The sequence below is a fragment of the Nuphar pumila genome, chromosome 10 (assembly GCF_984573655.1).
Source record: "Nuphar pumila chromosome 10, dmNupPumi1.hap1.1, whole genome shotgun sequence".
NCBI lineage: Eukaryota > Viridiplantae > Streptophyta > Magnoliopsida > Nymphaeales > Nymphaeaceae > Nuphar > Nuphar pumila.
The window spans coordinates 43,239,135-43,262,219 of NC_143258.1; the positions used below are offsets into that span (position 1 = coordinate 43,239,135).

A 23,085-nucleotide genomic window follows, 5' to 3' on the forward strand; every position below is an offset into this window, starting at 1 on the left:
CAAAACTTTATTATTTTAAAATTTTATTTGTAAATGAGCCAGCTCAAGTTCAGCTTGGTTAAGTAGGGCAGGCCATGATCTCGAGCTCTGCTCAACTCGCCACAAATGACAGACAAGATTAAATACCTTAAGTTTGTTTTGTTCAGCTCGTTTACCAACCCTACGATGCAGCACAAGGGAAGCTCAGCTTAATGCCTACCCACACGAAAACTTACACTTTTTACTAGATTAATGTAAAACTTGAACGAATGCTCAAACCAGAATTGCACTTTATTGAATACCAACATTACCAACTTGTAGAATCAAAGAACAGAATCAACTCAACATGCTTTCAACAATTTTCAGTTTGGGACATGGAGAGAAAATTGGCCTATCGCCCAATCAAGCCAATGCGGTCTTTGCGGATCGCTTGAGAAAGATGAAGTTCAAAGAGCTCGCACCGGATTGGCATTTCCATTTCATAGAATGGATTTTTCAAAACATAATCAGTGTACAGCTCATATATAAACTTCAAAAGAGCCTCCATATTCTGCATACCAGACTCGCAGACCACAAAGAACTTTGTCCCTGCAGTAGTAGCAAGCAACAACAACTAACATAAGTATTATCAATATGACTGCATAATCCAACCATGAACACAACCAGAAGCATCAGCAACAGCTCATTTTCTTAGGGTGAAGCGAAGTTGAAAAACTATACTTTGAAACAAAAAGTAGATGACATGAGGACAAAGTGTAAACTCAGGCTTTATCTCCATCTGGGAAGATGAACTCTCTTTATAAAGCATTCCATGATAAGATCTTTTCCACAAAGTCCGTAAAATTTTGTCTAGGGTTCACTTACCAACACAATTTATTGATCTATCGCCAATGACATCATGGGAGAGGACATCATCTATCTTGTTCGTCCAAGCCGTTTTTGACTTCACTCAAATAACTTCCTTTCCAACCATGAGAATTTAACCCATGTATAAGCAGACATTTTAGACCCAGAGATCCACAACCTCTTGCTATTCAAGCAATTGCTCATTGGAAACTCATTTCCAGTGTAGAACTCTTAATAGAGACAACTTGTGCACATTAATATGTGATTTCGACCTTTTTTTTCGTCATTGTCGTTCTCTCCACCAATAATGTCACTTTGTTTCCTGGAGTAAAAGGAGAAGATGACTCATTTCTGATCTATTGGATTGACTTGATCTATAAAAGACAATGACACCCAAGTTGGTCTCTCCTTGCCGGATAGGTTTTCCAAAGGTCAGCAAATATAGATTGGTGTAGTGGTTGCATATGAGGCAATTGATTACATACAAACAACAGAAAGGCTCTTCCCGCCTTTAAAAACTGATCCCAAACTCGTTCCCAATAATGAGAAAACCGATAGAAAATCTTCAAAGAAAGAAGAAAACACTGATCCAACACCACCTTTTCTCTTTCAGATCCTCCATCTCTTAGTAGGCCTCCCTAGCCTATCACGTTCTCTCTTTCCCTAAGCCAAATGCAATCATTTTCAGTATCAACACAACTATGTACTGACTGACAGTATCCACCAAGGAAAATATGCAATTGTGCATATACCATTATCCTCCATGAAAAAATAGCAATCAAGCATATAGCCTGGAGCTTTCAATGTTAAATACCACAGCCATCCACAAGCACTGGGGAATCATGACAACAGACATAACAATGAATACATTTCCAATAAAGATCCAGAAAAGCCTTCCTTTCCATGAAAACCAGAAGCATACCTGTTAAGGACTGGAAACAATGGAGATCAAATGTATCTGCCTCAAGAAGTTCAATTCCTGTGCAACCCACCGTTGGAGATAGCTGTTGGGAAATTGCATGCATGGAATGCCAGAGACTTGCTATCCGCAAGCTGTCATTTGTGTCCATGCGTCCCGCTGATCCATAATCCTGAACATGAATTTGGAAGTAACAATAGAGGTTATAAGGAACAAAAGATAGGGATGGAAACCAAATATCTCTTTCTTGGAAACTAAGAAATACACATTTACATAACAAATATCAGAACTGCTGGCAATATGATAACACAAATATGAACCACCCACATCACAAAAGATCTATAATTCTGAAAAAATACATCAAAGAAACAGCCAGCTACCTTATAAAAGATTAATCCCCCAGATTTGTTGATAATAAAGAGACTATAGATGGCAGCCATGACTAATTGGCAAGTAGGAAGTCAGCCTGAAAATGAAGCAAAACATAATCAATTCAATTATATGTAACTAACTTGCATGCATACCAAAAGATCAATGGAGAAATTTTAATGCACATATGGTACAAGCTAGTGCAAGGTTTAACATTCTAATCTCTTTGATCACTCTCAAAATCAGAAATCACTTTTGAGAACTTAGATAAATATTCAATTAAAAAATTCCCATGTGTATTTCTATTTGTGCATGTCATGATTTGGGGGAAAAAAAGGTAGTCTTTAAGAAACCCCCTAAAAGACATGCATAGAAATAAAATCATACTAAAAATGTGGATTACAGCCAAAATGCTGTCAAGAAGATGATGATATGAGAAGGACATTCACCGAAAGCCTATCATTCGAAGAACTATAACAAGTGGATATTGATTGAAGCCATGAGGAAAAAAAGATGGGTTTTCACTGAAATTGCCAGTTGATTATTCTTTTCTGCAGAAATCCACAATTTTGGTGGAGCAAAAAAGGAGAGAGCGATGCAGTATTTGAATTCCTCAAATTTCAAACTCCCAATGATTATAAATCCTACGATCTCAAATCTTGAGGATTTGAAAGTGTTCAGCTACTGAATTGCCACCAAGGATTCAAGATCTAGTCTTTGATTACTGCTTGGGATTTAAGATCCATTTTCGGTATGGCTGCCCATTTAGTCTGATGTATCACATTATAATTTTAATACAACATCCGTCTCATCCAATCCAAGGTCAACATGCCTTATAAATTGAAGCCTATATATTTCTCCCATTTCAATGTCATAATCGGAGGCAAAAATCCTTGGGAGTTTCTTGGCAAGGGAAAATATCAGGAGGTTTTAAAAAAAATATTTTTGGGAAAACCTTGGGAAATTAAGAAAAAGAAAAATTATAAAAATTGATAATTACACTTCTAATCAATTAAATCATTCAACATCAACATAAGCAACTAGTGAGCTAAATCAGAGAACAAAAATCAAATACAAAAGTTATTAATTAAAAACCACATCTAAAATGTCCACATCTCAGTTACAAAACCATTCATCTAACAGGGCAATGGCCCATAAACAAATCTCCCAGCTACATATTACAAAACATATTTTCAATCATTATGGAAAAAGTGAACCTTTCATTTATTCAAGGTCCACCATCATAATACTCTAAATTGTTTTTTTTTATTCAAGGTCCACCATCTTGAACTTATCCCTCAACTTCAAGTGCAATAAAGCTATCAATGAAGCATGCAAACTAACTCTGTGTAATGAATAATGCAAAATTGTGTTTAAACAACAAAATCCATAAAACTAAGATTGCAAGTCACTTAACACTAAATGCAAACATCAAACATGTTGGAGCACATTTCTGTGAAGCAATTTTAATCAACAACCATCAAACAGACACATGCTCCATCAGCATGGAATCTAGTTTTTGTAACTCAGGTCTAAACACCTTCCGATTTCATGGCATTTACTTGATCTATTAAAGATTTGGAACTTGGAAGCAAATACCCAATAGTACTTAAGCATGTTTTGGAGAAGAGCAATGAATTAGAAGGTCATGGTCCTCATGGACTTGTATACACCGACAGCCAAAAGAATCAATGCATTCAAGAACAAGTCAAAAGAATCGAAAAAAAAAATCAAAACAGAGGAAAATCTGACCAAAAAACTAGCATCAATCTTCAACCCAAAAAGAAAAAAAAACAAGAAAAGGGTAATAAAGTGATAAATAGAACCTTAATACTGTTGCTCAGAAGCCACTAGAGACACTCAAAAATCCGGAATTGATACTGAAGTATGTTGACTATGTCTTATATTCTTTAATTCTACAATTCTAATATTTATGCAGTATGTAACTATATAATATGGATATTACACAACTGTATTTACATATCCCCCATATCGACGATTGGAGAAGATCTTTGCTCTGCTTTATAAAAGGTCACCCAGTGCTGTTGGGGTGCAGGAAAATCAGGGCATTTTATAACCATGCCCTTTAAATGCAAATTTTTTTGAATGTTTTCTAGATTGGCATTTTGAGTATGGCCTTCAATTCAAATATCTTTGAGCATTTTCATCATCATTTAATCAGAAAAATGCAAGGGAGAAATACAATTTAGGCGATATTTTCAAAATATCATGTTTAAAATGGAAAAGATTTGAAAGTTTATTTATTTTGATTTTCTAGTGAGAAATTGAAATATTGCCGATATCTGCAAATATGGTCATAATGCATGACCATTTTAATCATTATATTGTCACAACACGTTATAATTATGAAGCATTATCTAAGTGTTATACATTATAGATTCCAAACTACATGAACACATAAAACATTCAAATTATAATTTATAAATGTACCTAATAATTTCACCTAATTCAGTAACCTATCAATCCAAAATACAAAATCATTCCATCCAATCTAGCATCAATACACATTATGATTATGAAGGTACTGACATGTTCAGACCATTTTAAAGCTAAATTACATAGTAATCACATTTATTCTAGCATCAAAATATATTTTAACCATGAAGGTGTCTTCCCATTCAGACTTAGTAGTTAAAATCCTGCTTAAGCCACTGCCTGAGCTACCTAAGTGGGGGGAATCAAGTTTGGTATTTCCTATGTCACATAGGTGCGGGTGTGGGTACGGGTGCGGCGATACGACACTTTAAAAAACTTGGGGTGCGGGGTGTATATATATATATATATATATATATATATATATATATATATATATATATATATATATATATATATATATATATATATAATTTTTAACAGTTTTAAGTTAACACTACGTGTATTTGTGTGCATTTATGTATTTATATATATAATATAGATAAAAATGGACTTGATTACGGCTAACTGAATCTACTTTTGGATAGAAATGGACTTCACCTAACACAAAGGAAGTTGTGTCCAAGTGTCGTACCCGCCTGGGTGCGGGGGCAGTGACCTGCTAGAAGAGTCCGTGTGACAGGGTATTTCATGTTTTTATTTATAATGTGTAAAACATTGTAATCATGTTTTGGTTGTGTATTTTGAAACATTTATTTTTTTCAGTTTTTTCTTATTTTTATGTTTCTTATATTTTTTTAAATGTTTATATTATTTTGTCAGTCTCAAGGTGACACAACTAAATGAATACATGTTTAGATGGATTTCAATGTTATAAATACAATTATGTTTTAGTATTTTTAGTTTTGTTCATCAATTATGTGTGTGTTTTTGTTTCAGTTGTTGTGTTGACTACATATTTTCTAGTATTTTGAATTTATTGCATTTTTATTTTTTGCGAGTTCACTAGGCCCAAATTAGGACTTTTAGGGGATTGGCACCCAAGCACCAACTAGCACTTTTGATTACTTAGCATTCAAATAACAAAATATATTATAAATTTCATCATCATGCCTAAAGGTATCCATCCATTTTAAGTGCTTCAAAGACAATACATTATAAATTTCAAAAATAACTTTAATTATTTGTGGCTTTCTAAGATGAATTGTACCTACTAATTTCATCTCATGTATGCATTCAAACACGTATAAAATATCTACAAATTTAACATGAAATATTCAACAAAGATGAAGTGATTCTCCACTAGAGAGGACTTTTTCCTACATTGATGCATCAAAGAGAAACAAAAATGTAATGGCACCACATACCGCCATGTAAAGAATCCACAAATGTGGTTTTGTTGCATGGAAGACCATGGAATCAAATGGTCTGAGACTATGAAAGTAAAACAACGAAAGTAGTTAAGACAAACCACGAAAGGTAAATCTGAAAATGGCAAAAGTTTAATTTTATGAAATGGCAAAAGATTAACCACCATATTTCCTTGGGACGAATTCTTGAAAAATATATTGAATAGCATGAAGAGTCTTACATTCTGATGAGAGTTAAGCAATTAGAAAACATCTTCCATATCAACTAGTTCTATAACGTAATGAAGTTGACACCATGATAGACCCTTGTTTGTGTGTGAAAGGGCAAAAATTAAATCACGTAGGCATACTCAATCCTCTTGTTTTACATAGACAAAGGTCTCACATAGAAATCAACCACTGAAAAGTTTGACTGTTAATGGTTAGTGCGATGTCTCTAGATTTATTATCGACAATGAAAAATTGACAAGTTATGACTCTTAAAGATTAAAAAGAGCGTGTTAACAATCAGTGACCAAAACCCTAAAATTATTTCAACTAAAATCATTTGTCACGACTAATGTTGAGTACCCGAATCAACATCATAAAGACAAATGGGGAAAGTAAAAAAGAAAAAACGATGACAAAAGGACATGCTAGAAATGATATGAGCCAGATAAAATTTGATTATGAAGCACCAATCAATGAATTACCAAGAAATTCAACAAAACAAAAGCTTTAAATCTTACCTCGTGAGAAGAAGCTTCAAATCCTATAGGAAATGGTGGACGAAGCAAAGAATAAGAAGAGAGTAGCGGAAAACTCTGATCTCAGAAGAGACGAAAGAAGAGATGCAAGGAAAGAAAAGGGCAAAGAGAAGGAGAGGTGAAGAGGTGAGAGAGAAGAAGAGGAGGGGCATACGATCATGAAGATGATCTCAAAGGATCTGACTTTTATTTAAAGAGGGGAAAGGGAGAACAAAAAAAGCAGCAAGAGTGAGTCGGGTCGGGTTTGTTAGACCCGATTTTAAATCGAATAGAAGATTTGGACCCAAACCCAAATTGATGTGGATCAGGTTTGAGTTTGATATTTGACTAATTTCATGAAAAATTTATTGTGATTGCAGGATCCGCAACATAAAAAAGATGATCCAACAAGCATTATGCATCAATTCTACTGGTTCCAAGCTCATGAGTCATATCTAATGGATATGTGCTCCCATATCCAAACCTGCAAGGATCAATACACATATTAATATACAAATTAATACATAAAGATAATAAAATCATGTTTTCATATCAATCAAATCAAATCAATATTCGTACCTTCAACAACACCAACATGCCAAGTTTTTTCTTTCACGACTCACGTGACTCAAACTTTCATACAGGTGTGCAAGTGAAGTTGCTCCCCATGTATATTCATTGAAACGATCCAAGCCTTACACCAGTTGCATATATGATGCATAGATCGACTTCACACCAGTGTCAATGAATACACAGGTGCCAAGAAAGTAGAGCAAGAATGTCTTTACAACTTTGTTTGCCCTATGACCAACCTTCCCTCCAACACAAGGTAACTTCCCCTTGTCATAATTGTTCCTCAACCATGACAACTTCAACCCTTCACATTCGAATGCAGCCTCAGTTACTCTCACCAAACTTTTACATAGGTACTTGAATTCTCCAAATCAAGGTTGCATTCATTGGCTCCCTATGGCACTTCAATCCAGTGATGTGTGTCACGTCTTCTAAAGTGATGGTCATCTAAAAAATAGAGAACTTAAACATGTTGGTTACTAAATTTCATAAATGCACCATGAAATCTATGAGTATGACTAATTTTTCATTGTGTGAGCTCCAAGAATTTTTGAAAATGCATTTGATCAAACTAGTCATTTGCTTCCTCTGATAGTGTTAAGAACCACTCATGCGCTTGAAACCAGTATAATTGATGCAAAATAATTGTTGGATCTTCTTTTTTTAGGCTATAGATCCTGCAATCATAATAAAATTTACATGAAATCAGTCAAATATCAAACCCAAACATAACCTACATCAATTTGGGTTTGGCTCCAAATCTTTTATTCCTTTGAGATCGTCTTCATGATCGTATGCCCCTCTTCTTCTCTCTCCCCTTTTTCCCTCTCCTTCTCTTTGTCATTTTTTTTCTTGCACATCTTCCTTCATCTTTATCTTCTTCTTTGATTTGTCCACCATTTCCTATAGGATTTAGAGTTTCTTCCTACAACGTAAGATTTGAAACTTTTTCTTTGTTGAAATTCTTGGTAATTCATCGATAGGGGCTTAATAATCAAATTTTATCTGGCTCAAAGCATTTTTAGCATACTCCTTTGTCCTCTTTTTTGCTTTTTTATTTTTCTCATTTTTCTTTACAATGTTGATTCGGGTACTCGACATTAGTCGTAACAGATGATTTTAGTTGAAGCAATTTTAGAATTTTGGTCACTGACTGTTCACACGCTCTTTTCGATCTGTAAGCTTCATAACTCGTCGATTTTTCGTTGTCGATGAGAAATCTAAAAATATCGCATTGACCATTGATAGTCCAACTTTTCAGTGGTTGATTTCTATGTGAGACCTTCTTTGTCTATGAAAAACAAGAGGATTGAGTCACAAACAAGGGTCTATCATAGTGTTAACTTCATTACGTTGTAGAACTAGTTGAGAAGCAAATGTTTTCTAATTGCTTAACTCATTTGAACGTAAGATACCCGCTTCATGCTATTTAACATATTTTTCAAGAATTGGTCCCAAGGAAGTATGGTGGTTAATCTTTTGATACAACAACAACTACGCCTTCATCCCAAAACAATTGGGGTCGGCGATATGAACCAACAAAGAAAATCATTCTGGGTCTTCAACATGAATCCTTCTCCTCCATTCATTTCTATCTAATGTCATGTCCTCGGTGAGGTTCAAAGCATTCATATCCTTTCCTATCACCTCCATCCATGTCTTCCTAGGCCTACCCCGACCTCTTTTAACTAATATATTTTCTCATTTCTCCATCCTTCTAACTGGAGCATCATTAGGCCTTCGTCGAATATGTCCAAACCACCGTAAACGATTCTCTCTCATCTTATTTTCAATGGGTGCAACGCCTACCTTCTTACGTATCTCCTCGTTCCGAATCTTAACTTTTATTGTATTTTCACACATCCATCTCAGCATACGCATCTCAGCTACACTCATTTTTTGAATATGATGTCTCTTGGCAGCCCAACATTCCGTACCATACAGTAAAGCGGGCCTAATAGTCGTCCTATAAAACTTTCCCTTCAACCGCAATGGCATTCTACGATCGCACAACACTCCAATTGCACTCTTCAATTTCATCCACCCAACCTTTATCCTATGATTTACATCTCCATCAATTTCTCCATACTTTTGAATGATAGATCCCAAATATTTGAAAGAATCATCCACCGGTATTTCTTGCTCACCAAGCTTCACTACACTCCCATCTCTATTTTGTTGCTTACTAAATCGACATTCCATGTATTCTGTCTTACTCTTACTCAACTTAAAACCTCTTGGTTCCAATGTCTGTCTCCATAATTCTAACTTAGCATTAACCTCAGCTCTAGACTCATCAATCAAAACAATATCATCAGCAAACAACATACACCACGGCACATTTTCTTGAATTGATCTCGTAAGCTCATTCATCACTATAGCAAATAGGAAAGGGCTTAAAGCAGATCCTTGATGTAACCCAACCGTTATAGGAAAATTGGTTGTCACCCCTCCACAAGTGCGGACATTGGTTACTACTCCTTCATACATATCTTTAATTATACTAATGTACTTGAGAGAAACACCTTTCTTCATTATTGTCCACCAGAGAACGTCCCTAGGTACTCTATCGTAAGCCTTCTCCAAATCAATAAAAACCATATGCAAATCTTTGTTCCTCTCTCTATTTCTCTCAATAAGTTGTCTAAGAAGATGTATAGCTTCCATAGTAGATCTTCCAGGCATAAAACCAAATTGATTCTCCGATATCATGACAACCTTCATCAACCTTAACTTATTCCAAAAAAAAACTTTTATCATTTTCAGATCCACCTCCTGTGGTTTATCTTAACTAGTTTGGTTGTTCTAGCGTCTTTTATAATCTCAGACCATTTGATTACATGGACTTCCATGCATCAATGTGTTAAAAGACCTTTGTAGTGGAGAATCACTTCATCCTTGTTGAATATTTTATGTTAAATTTGTAGATGTTTTATACGAGTTTAAATGCATACATGAGATGAAATTAGTAGGTACAATATCCATCTTAGAAAGCCATAAATGATTAAAACTATTTTTGAAATTTATAATGTATTTTGTCTTTGAAATGCTTAAAATGGACGAATACCTTTAGACATGATGGAATTTATAAATATATTTTGTCATTTGAATCATTTGAATGCTAAGTAATCAAAAGTGCTAGTTGGTGCTTAGGGTCAATCCCCTAAAAGGCCTAGTTGATGCTTAAGTGTCAATCCCTTAAAAGTCCTAGTGGGCGCCTAGTCATCATCCAAAAACTAAAAAATGCAATAAATTCTTAAAAATACTAGAAAATGCATAGTTAACACAATTTATGAAGCTAAACAACTTAAAAAAAACACATAATTGATAAACAAAACTAAAGAAACTAAAACATAATTGTATTTATAACATTCGAATCCATCTAAACACGTATTCATTTAGTTATCACCTAGAGACTGACAAAAGAATATAACTATTTAAAATAAAAATATAAGAAACATAAAATTAAGAAAAAACTAAAAAAATTAAATGTTATAAAATCCACAACCAAAACATGATTACAATGTTTTAAACATTATAAATAAAAACAGAAAATACCAAACTTGGTTCCCCCAACCTAGGAACTTGCAGAGGCACCTAGGTGCTCCTAGGTGGTAGGCTTGCACCTAGATTGCTCAATCAGCCTAGGCAGGGGCTTAAGCGGGATTTTAACTGCTAAATCTCTATGAGAAGACACCTTCATGGTTAAAATATACTTTGATACTAGAATAGATGTGATTACCACGTATTTTAGCTTTAATATGGTTTAAAAGCGTCAATAGTAGCCGGCCAAACCGAAGAAACTTCTAATATCATGAATATTTTGCGGTAGCTGTCAATCTAACAGTGCCTCAACTTTGGCGAGGTCCATGACCACATCATCTGCGGAAATCACAAGACCAAGGAAGGACATTTGCCTGAGCCAAAAATCGCATTTAGAGAACTTAGCATAGAGTTGGTGCTCCCTAAGAATCTCAAAAACCACACGTAGATGCTCTTTATGCTGAATCTCATTCTCTGAATAGATCAAGATATCATCGATAAATACAATCACAAAGGAATCAAAGAATGGTTGAAAAATACGATTCATCATGTCTATAAACGTGATTGAAGCATTTGTGAGTCCAAATGGCATCACTACGAACTCCTAATGCCCATAATGAGTACGAAATGCAGTCTTGGATATATCATGTGCCTTAATTTGATACCCAGATCTCAAATCGATCTTTGACAAAACCTAAGCAAAAACACAAGCAACACATATATCATAACAAAAATCACACAAGCAAGTAACATCTCCTTTGCTCACATACTTTTGAGTCTTCAAAGATGAAACAACATGATGCCCTAAAGAAGGTCTAAACACACAACAAGCAATCTCGGGACAATTAGGTTGTGATAAGACCACTATGCCTTCACGACAACGGATAATGGCATAGTACTCGTAGAGCCAATCCATGCCAAGGATAACATTGAATACCGTCATGTCAAAAACAACCAGGCAAATTTTTGCCCACCCAACTCAACAGACAAATTAGGTAAATAATAAGCACAAATACAGTTATCGCCTACATGATTACTCACATCTAGCACATGTTTCAAAGATTCTACAGGCCAATGTAACTGACTAGCAAAACTAGGAGAAATAAAGCATTATGTAGCTCCACTATCAAACAATACTAGAGCGGCTCGACCCGCAATAAGAATAGTGACTTGGGTTAAATCACTATCTTGCCCATGTCATCTGGACAAGCAAGCAACCACATACGAAATTAATGTAAGTCCTAACATATTTCTAGGTTTTTCAACAAACATCAAACCATGTTTTCACAATTTATAACCACATATCACATATGTGCATATCAATAATATCTACATAACAGATATCATACCTGCGAAAGCGATCTTGCTCGTGACTTGAGGTCACTCTTACCCATGCTCTGATACCAACTATAATGCCCCTCAAAAATCCAACATTTTTAAAACTTTCTCAAACTCGAAATTTTGAGAAAATTTTAAAACTTTTTATTTATTATAAAAGTACACATGAGTCTCTAAAGTAATATCCCACAAGTTCGTCTATGGCCACATTTCAATTGTTCTAAATACTAGACAACCTATCTGAGAGCAAGTGTGAGTGTATATTAGCCTCTTAGTATCAGATCCAGTACATAATCATCCATAAACGTATCTCGATGGGGTTTATTACTTTAAGGATGCTCGCATGTGAAAAAGATACAAAAATGTAGAAGACGAAACTGATCTAAGGTTTAAGACAATTGAGAAATTACGTGAGAATTCAAAATTTTCAAATCACAAGAATAATCATTGCAGAAATGAAAAGGCAAAATTTAACATTCTTCTCATTCCAAAATATTATAATTCTTAAAGTTTAAAGATTCATACATGAAAATTAAATCTTGACAAGTTTATAACTCTCCCAAAATGTCTGGATCCTCTAGAGACCGTACTAGGTAAGAGTGGAGCCTTCAGTCACGCAACAACCCGCATTTTGCTTCAATCCTCCACGAGGTTATATGTAAATATTATAAGACATAACCACATGCCCATAGGAAACCAAACCAAAACTAAACTTGAAGAATGCAATTCAAGTTCAAAAGATGCAATCAAGTGAAATTCCGATCATTTTAGAAATGAGAGTCAAGAGAATCCACATCACAACAACATGATATTCAATCACATATACCATCATTCATTTCATAGCATTCATAATTAAATCATTTGTATGCATGGAACTCCAAATCATATTCATTTTCATTCATGGCATTTAATTTTACAACCATTCACATCCATGACAAACATTTGCATAAATGTATAAAAGTGTGCAATTTATAGCATGCTTCGAAGTAAAGTAAAATGCAATCTCTCATGCAACACGATCATTCACTTTCTTTATGCTCAAAAGAAACATGCTCATGTCCAACTTATGACTAAGGCATGCATTGTTTCAATTATAAATTCACGTGTCTTTTCTCAAAACATTTATGCACTTTGCATTCAAATATAATAATGAAACAGGTCTTATCTCGACCCTTCCCGTGTGCCTCACACACACAAGTACCTCACGTGCATCAACCAAGCCCTTGGCTTGTAACAATAGGTCAAATCACACGACCAATCATAAACATGTATTTTTCATTCACATATAACAAATTTGTAAACAATAATCATGCAATTAGAAAACTCTACATGTTCACAATATATGATTATACATATGAAAACAGTTATATTAAAAATCTAATTAATTGTTTCTCTTGATTATTCAAACTCGTCTGGTACAATAGTGGATATAGGCATCTAGAAACAATCATAGGAGTATTTATTATTCTATATATTTTTTATTGCACTCTTATGGTTTAACTGGTTCTTTCCTGAGCAATTCAACCCTGCAATACTATAGCGGTCGGGAGCACGAACCCATGGTCCCAGGTCTTGGCCTATGTCAAACCAAAATCGCCGACGAAAATTCGAGCATGCATCCCTAACTCTGCAGAGTTGTGGTCCTATCACCTAGGCCCCATTGGTAGACCTGTCCCCTAACCTCCGTGAGACGGGGACAAGAGGCCCCTTCAACCCTCGAAAACACATGTTCCACGAGGCTTGTACCGCCCTTCCCTCTCCCGGGAGAACAAGAGATCGGGACGGACCCAGCCATCTCAAAGAGCCCGGCTTTACCGATGCCTTAATTGGACCCATAGTCCAGGGGTTATCTTTATTATTGAGTCATAGGTCAAAGCCAAGCATTATAATCTCACAAGATAACCCTCTCATGCCCTCATGCATGAATATCAAAATCCATGACACTTATATAATTCAAACTTATATGCTCTCATGCATGATATCAAAGTCTATACTACTTGCATAATTCAAACTTACATGCTCGCAAGCATCATATCAAAGTCTATGTCACTTGCATAATTCAAACTTGCATGCTCTCATGCATGATTCAATAAGTGCACAACGAGTAGGATATGCAATAAAATGCATGCATATTTACAAGCATGATACATTCATTTAAGGCATGCTTTCATGATACAATTTTAATATGCATAGCATACTTAATTCGAACATAATTTCATGTAAGCATTTAATACAATCATGTCAAACAGATCAATTCATTCAACCATTCATTTCACAAGGCAACATCAAACATGTACATGCAACAAACACACACCAATATTCCACTAACTAAAATCATGACAAGCATGATCTTCGAACTATAAAAATAAGACCACTTTTATTGTCATACATTCAAATCATGCTCAGCATGATTTCTGAATTTCAGCAGAATAGTCCTAGATATCCACAATTAAGTGAGTGTGAGTATGTGAGCAGGAGAGTGTCGCAGTCAAGAAAGTAATTAACTTGTGATGCACTTGCACCACTACTTACCACGAGTATTTACCCGATTTACATGCTTTTGCATTTGAATTTTTTCTTCTCTTTGCATGGCATTTCTAGCCGCATATGATGCTTAGCATTAAGCATCGTGTAATTTTCTCAATTACGCACCTGTAATGCACATTTATATTGACAATACAATACAATTCTAAACATTTTCTAGCAATGTGACTGTGTTACGAATTCACTGTACGTGCAAACTAACTTTTAGATTTCTATCATACAACATAAATTACATTCTAAAATTTTAGTTTAGAAATCCTACCTTTGTTATGCGATGAAGAGTAAAGCAGAACTCGAAAGCTTGAAAGTCCAGCGCAACTGCCACACGAATTATCTAATTGTCCCTCTCGCAATGAGAGAGGGCTACAGCTGCACACACAATGACAAACTTATCTCAATCCGCTCAAGCATATGAGCTACCAAAAATCAAAATGCAAATCGGTAACCCTATTGGAGAAGAAGTAAAGCACTGACAAGTCCAAACAAGATTGGACAGCCGTGTGGAGTAACTTCACAGGATGCACGCTGTCCAAAACATCGCTCCTCGCGATGGCACAAACACATAGGCAAACTGTTTTTGAAGGGGATTTTGTATTCCTTTAGGAATACGACCTGAGACAGGAAAACCAAAACAAGACTGTCGTTAAAAACAAGAGATGTTTCTGCTGTCTCGCATCGGCATCCCTGCACAATTCCCAATGTCGGGAATGGTATGCGCAGGCAATGCCGAGAAGACAGCAAGACTCGGCAAATACAAATTTACTTTAACGCATACAAGCAATTCGGTCCATTGTCAGCATGAAAACAAAATGATCCCAATCGGTTGGGCTCGGGTTTCTAAGCAATCGGGATTTGCGAAACCCTGATTAGGGTCGTGCGGAAAGAAACAGAAAAAAAAAATCTAAATGACATTCTACGAGACAGTGAAACCCCGCATGGCTGGGGGGCGTTTTTTCGGCAAAGACAGAGGTCCGGCCACCTACAGTGGCTCGGGTTCTGCCCAAATCAGGGAAATCGAACCCCAGAAAACGAAAAAACAATGATAAATGGGCGTGTATTGCTGAACAGAGGGGAGAAAAGAACGAAAAAATTCAGACAAGTGCAGCGGCTCACCAGGGTTCACCGGCGTCGGCGGTGAAGCAACAGCAGAGGCTATTCGCTTGTTGCACAGGGAGGGCGAGATCAGGCGGTCTTGCGGCTTCAAATGTCGGAGTCGAAGGGTCATGCAACGGTAGCCAAACGCAGTGGCCGGCAGCAACGGGGGTCACAGTGGTGGCGGCCTCCGGTCGGCGCTCGGACGAAGGGGAAACTCAGGAGAAAATGGGAAGAGGGGGAAAGAAGAAGGGAAGGAGGAAGAAGGAACGTCGGCGAGGTGGGGGTCGGCGACGGCACCCGGCTCCGGCCGGTCTTCGAGCGAGGAAGGAAGGAGGAGGAGGGTGGCTCGGGAGGCTGCGTGAAGGAGAAGATGAAATAGGAAGAAAATGATTTGGGTTAGGTTGTACGGGGGTGAAACGTTGGGTCCGGATTAGACCCGATTTGGGTCCTATTCAGGCCCGACCCGAGGAACTTAAATAAAATAAAAATAAAAATAAAAATAAAAACGAAAAACCTTTTGTAAAATAAAACTGAAGAGTTTCTATAATGAAATGGGTAAAATAAAATAACACTATAATTAAACTATTTGGTGGCTAAAAATCTTATTTTAAACAAAAAATTTTGGTTTTAAAGATAATACTTTATTCAATTAAAATATTTTTTGAGTTTAATTTTATGACTAAACTACCCTTTTTGAGAATTCATCCTAAAAAACTTAAAAATGTCTCTTGTTAAATTCGAACACTTCAAAAACACCTAAATGAGCATATGCTCTTTAAAATGATCAATTTTCATGACAATTTTATATCTTTAATGATATTTTATGTACAAAAATTATTGAAATGATCATTCTATCTTTCTTTGTCAAAAAGATAAAATTACGCGTATAAAATACACAAAATTAACAATAAAAGATAAAAATATATTTTTAACTCGAAATAAAGCCATTCCTTTATTTATTTAATTTCTAAAAAAAAATAGGTTTTACGGGTACTTAAGCATGTTTTGGAGAAAAGCAATGAATTAGAATGTCATAGTCCTCTTGGACTTTATACATCGATAGCCAAAAGAATCAATGCATACAAGAACAAGTCAAAAGAAACTAAAATAAATAAATAAATTCAAAACAAACAAAAAATCTTATCAAACAACTAGCATCAATCTTCAACCCAAAAAGACAAAAACATGAAAAGGGCAATGAAGGGATAAGTAAAAACTTAATATTGCTGCTCTAAAGCCAACAAAGACTAAAAAAACAATAATCTAAACTCGGGTATGTTGGCTATATCCTATATTGTTTAATTATATAATTCTAATATTTATGCAGAATGTAACTATATAATATGGATATTACACAATTATATTTACATATCCCCCATATTGACGATTGATGGAGATCTTTGCTTTGCTTTATAAAATGTCACTTAGTGCCTTTGTGGTGCAGGAAAATCATGGCATTTTATAACCATGCCCTTTAAATGCAAATTCTTTTTAATGTTTTCTAATTTGGCATTTGTTGAGTATGGCCTTCCAATTCAAATACCTTTGAGCATTTTTATCATCATTTAATAAAAAAGAATGCAAGGAAGAAATACAATTTAGGCCATATTTTTAAAATATCATGTTTAAAATAGAAAGATTTGAAAGTCTATTTATTTTGATTTTCTAGTGAGAAATTAAAATATTGTCAATAACAATAAATATGGTCATAATGCATGACCACTTAGATAATTAAAAACTTAATGATTGTAAATAGTTCCAGTGACCGACAACATACTCAAACAGTAGAAAATTTGTTTGTGGTAAAAGGTTTAATGATCATGAGCATTGTCACAAGTTTTTGAGAGACCATGTGATCAGGAATAACTTTAAAACAAAAATTGTGAAGAGCTATAGTAAGAGAGTCATTGTTGTATGGATGAGAAAGATCTTGCATACTATGGTTGATTGCCCTGTGGAGGATCCACTGTAAAAAAATGTGTGCAGTACAATTTTTTCTAACGAAGAGGTATGGAAAGGAGCAAACATGTGTTGGAGTAGTGGGCAACCTCGTAGTGGAAAAAATACCTTCAAAATAGATTTACATGTTATTTACAGACGCTTGCATGATAACGCGAATATGACTCTAAAAAAATCATGAATGACATAAGTCACGAAGAAAGCATTTGTGTTAGTTACAAACAAGCATGGGATGGACAGGAGTGGACCAGGGAGGTGATATATTGTAACACCCCAAATTTTACCAAGTTTTTTTTATAAAATGTTATTTTTCTAATACACCATGAAAGACCGTTCTTATTTCAAAATTTCTTTTCAAATCCAAGTTCCAAACTAGGATCAAAATTTTACAACACAATTACATACTTTTGCAAAACATAAAGATCATTTCATTTCACAAAATATAACTTGTTCAAAATATTTATCCATATTTATAAAATATATAAAGTTCTCAAAAACCAGAAAAGTAGTTCCAAGTCCACGTCCACTGATGTTCATGAGTCACTCACATGTCCTCTGTTGTCACATTTGCCTACTATTGAGTACCTAAAAAATAGTAATAATTATGGGGTGAGATAAATCACAGTCTTAGTGTAAACCAACTCCACACACAAATATCACAAGGTAGTAGCAAAAGATCAAGTTCGTTCAAAAAGGGTCACTATGCTTAAAAAAAAATTCTCAAGCAAGAAAAGTTGATCCACTACTCATCAAAAGTTTATCATCGAGAGAATTATCATTCAAGAAAGAACTCAAGAGGAGTCGACTCTTTCAACTCATGGGTCGACCACCAGCTAACAAGGATGAGTCGACTCAGATACATCTGAGGATAGTCCCTAAAAATTTTGACATAATATTTAAAACTTGAAGAGGAGTCGACTCTTTCAACCTAGGAGTTGACTCATATCTCTACAAAACCATCCATCATAAACGACTAAGGAATCGACTCTAATACATCCGAGTGTTGACTCTCAAAGTATGACAAAATATACAACAAAAGAGGAGTCGACTCTACATTCCCAAGAGTTGATTATCAATGCAAAACGTAACACCAATATAAGCCTAGAGGAGTCGACTTGCCCAACTCATGGTTCGACCCTCATAGCACAGAATACACAAACTCATTCCATGTCTACCTACATGCATGACTATTTTATTAAATACTATTATTTAATTAATTTTACATTACATGCCATGCACCACACACACTTATTGATTTAATCATGCATATTCAAAGGGACATCACTCTCCTTGCCACTTGAGCATCACCGAGCCATTCAATGGGTGTTTATTCTCATATCATTATTGTCATACTTGCACTAGAAACCATAACCCTTCATCAAGGCATTCCTTTCCTTGGGACCTAGAGTTCAAGCCCTTATCCCTCTTCCTATAGTCAACATAGTGTACACTAGGAGGCAAACTGTAGCAGCTCTACCTCCGCCTCTGGTATCGGAATCCAGTGCTCCCTAAGCCTCATGGTAGAAAATCAATCTCTTAGATCCACATGACGGGAGCTCGCTTAAATGTCCTAAAAATTCTTCCACGAAGTTGGTGCATGCTTGTTCACATCTAACAAGTTAGCTCAAGCCGCAAGAAAACCAGACGAGCATAAACAAGCATTCATTGTATTTTATTATTAAACATTAATTCATTATGCATCATACAATACCCTCTTGGTATTTTAGGTCAACACCCAAACATGTTCTTGTAATAAGAAACCTCTAGGGTCGTCACCCTATAATTCAAATTGTACGTATGCATACCCCTTTCTTCTCATTGGTATTACCATCATTGTAATACTCATAACTAGAAATAGCGAGACTTCACATCACAATGCAATACAAAACATACAATAAGAAAGATGCATTTAAGCACAAAATGGATCCCTCTTTGACCAACTGAGATCAATTAATGCTCCATTGCATAAATATTGTTTAAAATCAATAAATATTAGTACCATCAAATCATACACAACTGTTTCGGACTGGTTCCTTTGAATTTCAAGGTCAACAGCCCATACCCGAACTCAAAACATCACAAACCACCCTTGGGTAACTCATGAGTTGACTCTTAATGATCAGGAGTCAACTCTTTATATTCAGGAGTTGACACTTAATGTTCAAGAGTTGACTCTTTATATTCAGGAGTCGATTCTTTTAAAATAGGGGTAGGCGCCTTTATAACAGGTGTCAACTCTTTTAAAACAGGGTCAAGTCTCTTATAACAAGTATTCACTCTCTATCTCAAAAAATGCACAACAAAGTTCTGAAAATAAGGTGTTGACCCTTTATCTGCAGGTGTTGACCCTCGGAGACAGAGCAACAAGCATATCTATGAAGTAGTCGACTCCTTACCAGCAGGAGTCGACCCTAAATAGAGCTAAATAAAAAATGCTATATCCAAAATAAAAATTTTCAATAGAAATTCACGAGTCCTCATTCTAAAATATGAAACAAACAATTCTAACATGCATTTTTACAAGAAAACTAGATCAAAATTACATTTAACCTCATAGCCACGAAAACACAAACATGCATACTTTTGAAAACATCTTTTCCTAAGCGTACCACTATCATGGGTATATGAAAGTTCAAACTTAAAATAATGTTGAACAACTTCATAGCATGCAATGAGTTTTTTAGTAAAAAACACATGATTTACACATCAAACACTTTCTAAACATGCTAAAATGTTTCCTAACGGTCATGATTTTCAGACCAACTTCATCATCATGCTTACATGCCCCTAGAATTCATGTAGTAAGAAGATCACACCATACTCCTCACACGTAAGAAAACAAACACCAAGAAATGGCAATCTCTAAAATAGAGACCCAAATTTGTTCCTACAGGTAGCATCCACTTCTCCTCAACCAAAACTTGATGGTTGTGAGAGAGAGTGGTTGAAATCAGAGGGAATTGATGTGTGGTTCCATGAAGGAGATGAGCAAGAGAGTAGGGAATGGGATAGTGAGAAGAAAGTGAAAATAAAAAGAAATTAGAGATATAAATAGGGAGAGAGATGTATATATATATAGAGATAGATATATAGATATAAGCTTAGGTTTAATAAAACCTCCTTAATACAGTAATCTCAACTTTCTTAAGAGATGCCATCATAATTAAGTCGGTGGGGGCTAAGCTGTTTATTTTAATGACAGTTGCCCTATTAAATTTACCAAAATGCCCTTCAAGCATTTTATATACCCATTTTGCCCCACTCTACCAATCTATTAACCATGATGCCATTACCCAATAAAACCTAAATCTTTTAATCAAATTCCTAAAAAAAATCTTAAGAAAATAATCCTCCTTTTTAAAAAATTCTAATTATGTCCTTTGTATATAAAAGTATGATTCTGCCCATAGATCATATCAGATTTGATTCGAACCAAATTTTGGCGATTTCAAGGTCTAAATCTCACAAAATCTAAAATATGACAATATAATTTATGAATTATTCATAAAATTTACTTTAATGTATTATAATATAAAAAATATCAGGTTACAAAAAGTTAGCATGTTATACATATGGTTCATTCGAAGAGTCCTTCAGGATGCAATGGCCTGTGCACGTGCACAACCTTAGAGGTCGCACGAAAGTGCATGTCCGGTCTTTAGTAACTTAGCTGAATTTGCTTAAATGGCTAAAGTTTCAACCACTTGAGCAAAACCCAAAAGATAAAATGCTTACCCAACTTCGCACTTCGACATGGTTAAACAGGGAGCTTCAAAGCATGAACCGCATCAAGACCAACCTGATGTTGTAAACCTCCTTTGGTGAAGGGGGGAAGAAGAAAGCCCTTAGACCATCTACTGGTTCCTTGGCTCGTCGGGTGTGTGCCTACTCCACGCGCGTCGGTGGTCAGCCTTCGCCAATGGCCCAAGCAGACCCAAACACATGCAACGTCTAGGTGAGTCGAACGGTTAGTGAGAAGGATCTCACGCCTTGTGCTAGACATAACCAACAAAGCAAAAGAAATGAAGAGTCATACAAACCCAAAGAAGCCAACAAGCCAAATTTATATTTCATCAAAAAGCTCCCTAAAACGTAAAAGGGCCATGACTTTTATAGCCTTAAAAGAAAGCAAATACAAAATAAAGGAAACTGTCCACAATGGAAGTACAAAGAGAATGGGCGCCAAAAATGGGCACCCATAACCGTTTGCGAGCGTGCGTTGCGCACGTGCCATGGCAACCGCTCGCATGTGCACATTGCATGATGCGAGAACTCTGTGTAAAAGTGTGGCGCACATGCGTGGAAACTGTTGGCATGCGTGTAGTGCAAGTTAGGTGATAATCGTACACTCGTGCATTGCGTAGGGCACATTGTGCCTAGAACAGTGCTGCAACAACTGCTTGTGTCACAGAGGCACGTGCGATGACTGCACAACAACTACTGTTATCATGCATAATTTTTATGCATAAATTCATACATTTTCATGCATGATCATGTGCACTAATCGCATAAAAATGCTTGTTTGCGAAGAGTTTTATCGTTTTTCATCAAATTAGAATTTGAGCCATGTTGGAGCATTTACGGAAGAATAATTAAGCTTTTAGAAATTACTTTTTAAAAGTGAAGCCTTTTGGAAACATTGAAAATGTGTTGGACTTCTTTTGAAATAATTTCTCAAAACCTAATTGCACATTATAAATAGTAGCTTTATGAGAGGGAGGGGAATTTTTTCTCTCTTGGATCCTTCCCCGCCGCCCTTTTGCCAGTCTCTTCCCTCTTCTTCCATACCGGTTCCTTCTTCTTCTATTCTTCCTCTCTTCTTCGGCGATCTTTCTCTCTTTTTCATCTGGAGGTGTTTGTGATAAGTGGAAAAGTTGTTTCTTCTTCTCAACCCGTCTGTTGGAGGCGAGCTGCTTGGTGAGTCTTCTTCTCCCCCATCTCTGTAATTTAGATTCATTGGGTTTCATTGCATACATAAAAATCTGCATTGTCATGACATATAGTGCATTAGATATTATTTTTTCAGTTTACATGCAACATGCATATTCATATAGGTATAGTTAGTTTAAAAATCTTTTTAGAACCCAACACAACGTTTTCACTCTATGTAGAGATTTTCTTGAATAGACAACGTCAAACACAGTAGTTGCGTGTTGGACGCTGTCAAAGAACCAGCATGAAATTATTTTGTGTTGCTAACGTTTGAAGTAGTTAACATTAACTTTTGCTATAGTTTAGTTTATTAATTGATTTTATATATGTTAGTTTATTTCATAAAGGTTAGTCTAACGTGAGTTAACATTTTTCCTAGACTAATGTTAGTTAATGTTTTTCATAGACTAGTTTAGCTAATCTAATAGTTTTTTTTTGTAACATAGAATCAGCTAGTTATTTTATTAGTCATGACTTGTTTGCATTAGTTATTATTTGT

General features: G+C 35.5%; 2 protein-coding genes across 3 annotated transcripts in view; one reads left to right on the top strand and one right to left on the bottom strand.

Moving 5' to 3' along the window:
* Nucleotides 1-23,085, top strand: part of LOC149826758 (protein translocase subunit) — a 108,621-nt gene that overhangs the window by 2,186 nt on the left and 83,350 nt on the right. The gene's annotated exons all lie outside the window — the stretch shown is intronic.
* LOC149826759 (SNARE-like superfamily protein) lies at nt 258-16,057 on the bottom strand. Of its 2 annotated transcripts, XM_090020126.1 has the most exons (6): nt 15,714-16,057; nt 15,075-15,212; nt 14,863-14,969; nt 2,125-2,210; nt 1,748-1,916; nt 258-567 (listed from the first exon to the last, which is right to left on the bottom strand). In XM_090020126.1, the coding sequence occupies exons 4-6, from the start codon at nt 2,182-2,184 to the stop codon at nt 371-373; spliced, it is 426 nt and encodes a 141-aa protein (XP_089876252.1). In that variant the 5' UTR covers nt 2,185-2,210; nt 14,863-14,969; nt 15,075-15,212; nt 15,714-16,057; the 3' UTR covers nt 258-370. The 2 variants fall into 2 exon arrangements, with proteins under 2 accessions (XP_089876252.1, XP_089876251.1); XM_090020125.1 differs by lacking the exon at nt 15,075-15,212.

Bases quoted from the DNA above. Each gene is read 5' to 3' on its own strand.
- LOC149826759 (XM_090020125.1), bottom strand. From the start codon at position 2,184: ATGGCTGCCATCTATAGTCTCTTTATTATCAACAAATCTGGGGGATTA. The intron at 1,917-2,124 runs GTAGCTGGCTGT...ATTCATGTTCAG, and splicing joins GGGGATTAATCTTTTATAAG to GATTATGGATCAGCGGGACG. The intron at 568-1,747 runs GTATGCTTCTGG...CTACTACTGCAG, and splicing joins TTGTTTCCAGTCCTTAACAG to GGACAAAGTTCTTTGTGGTC.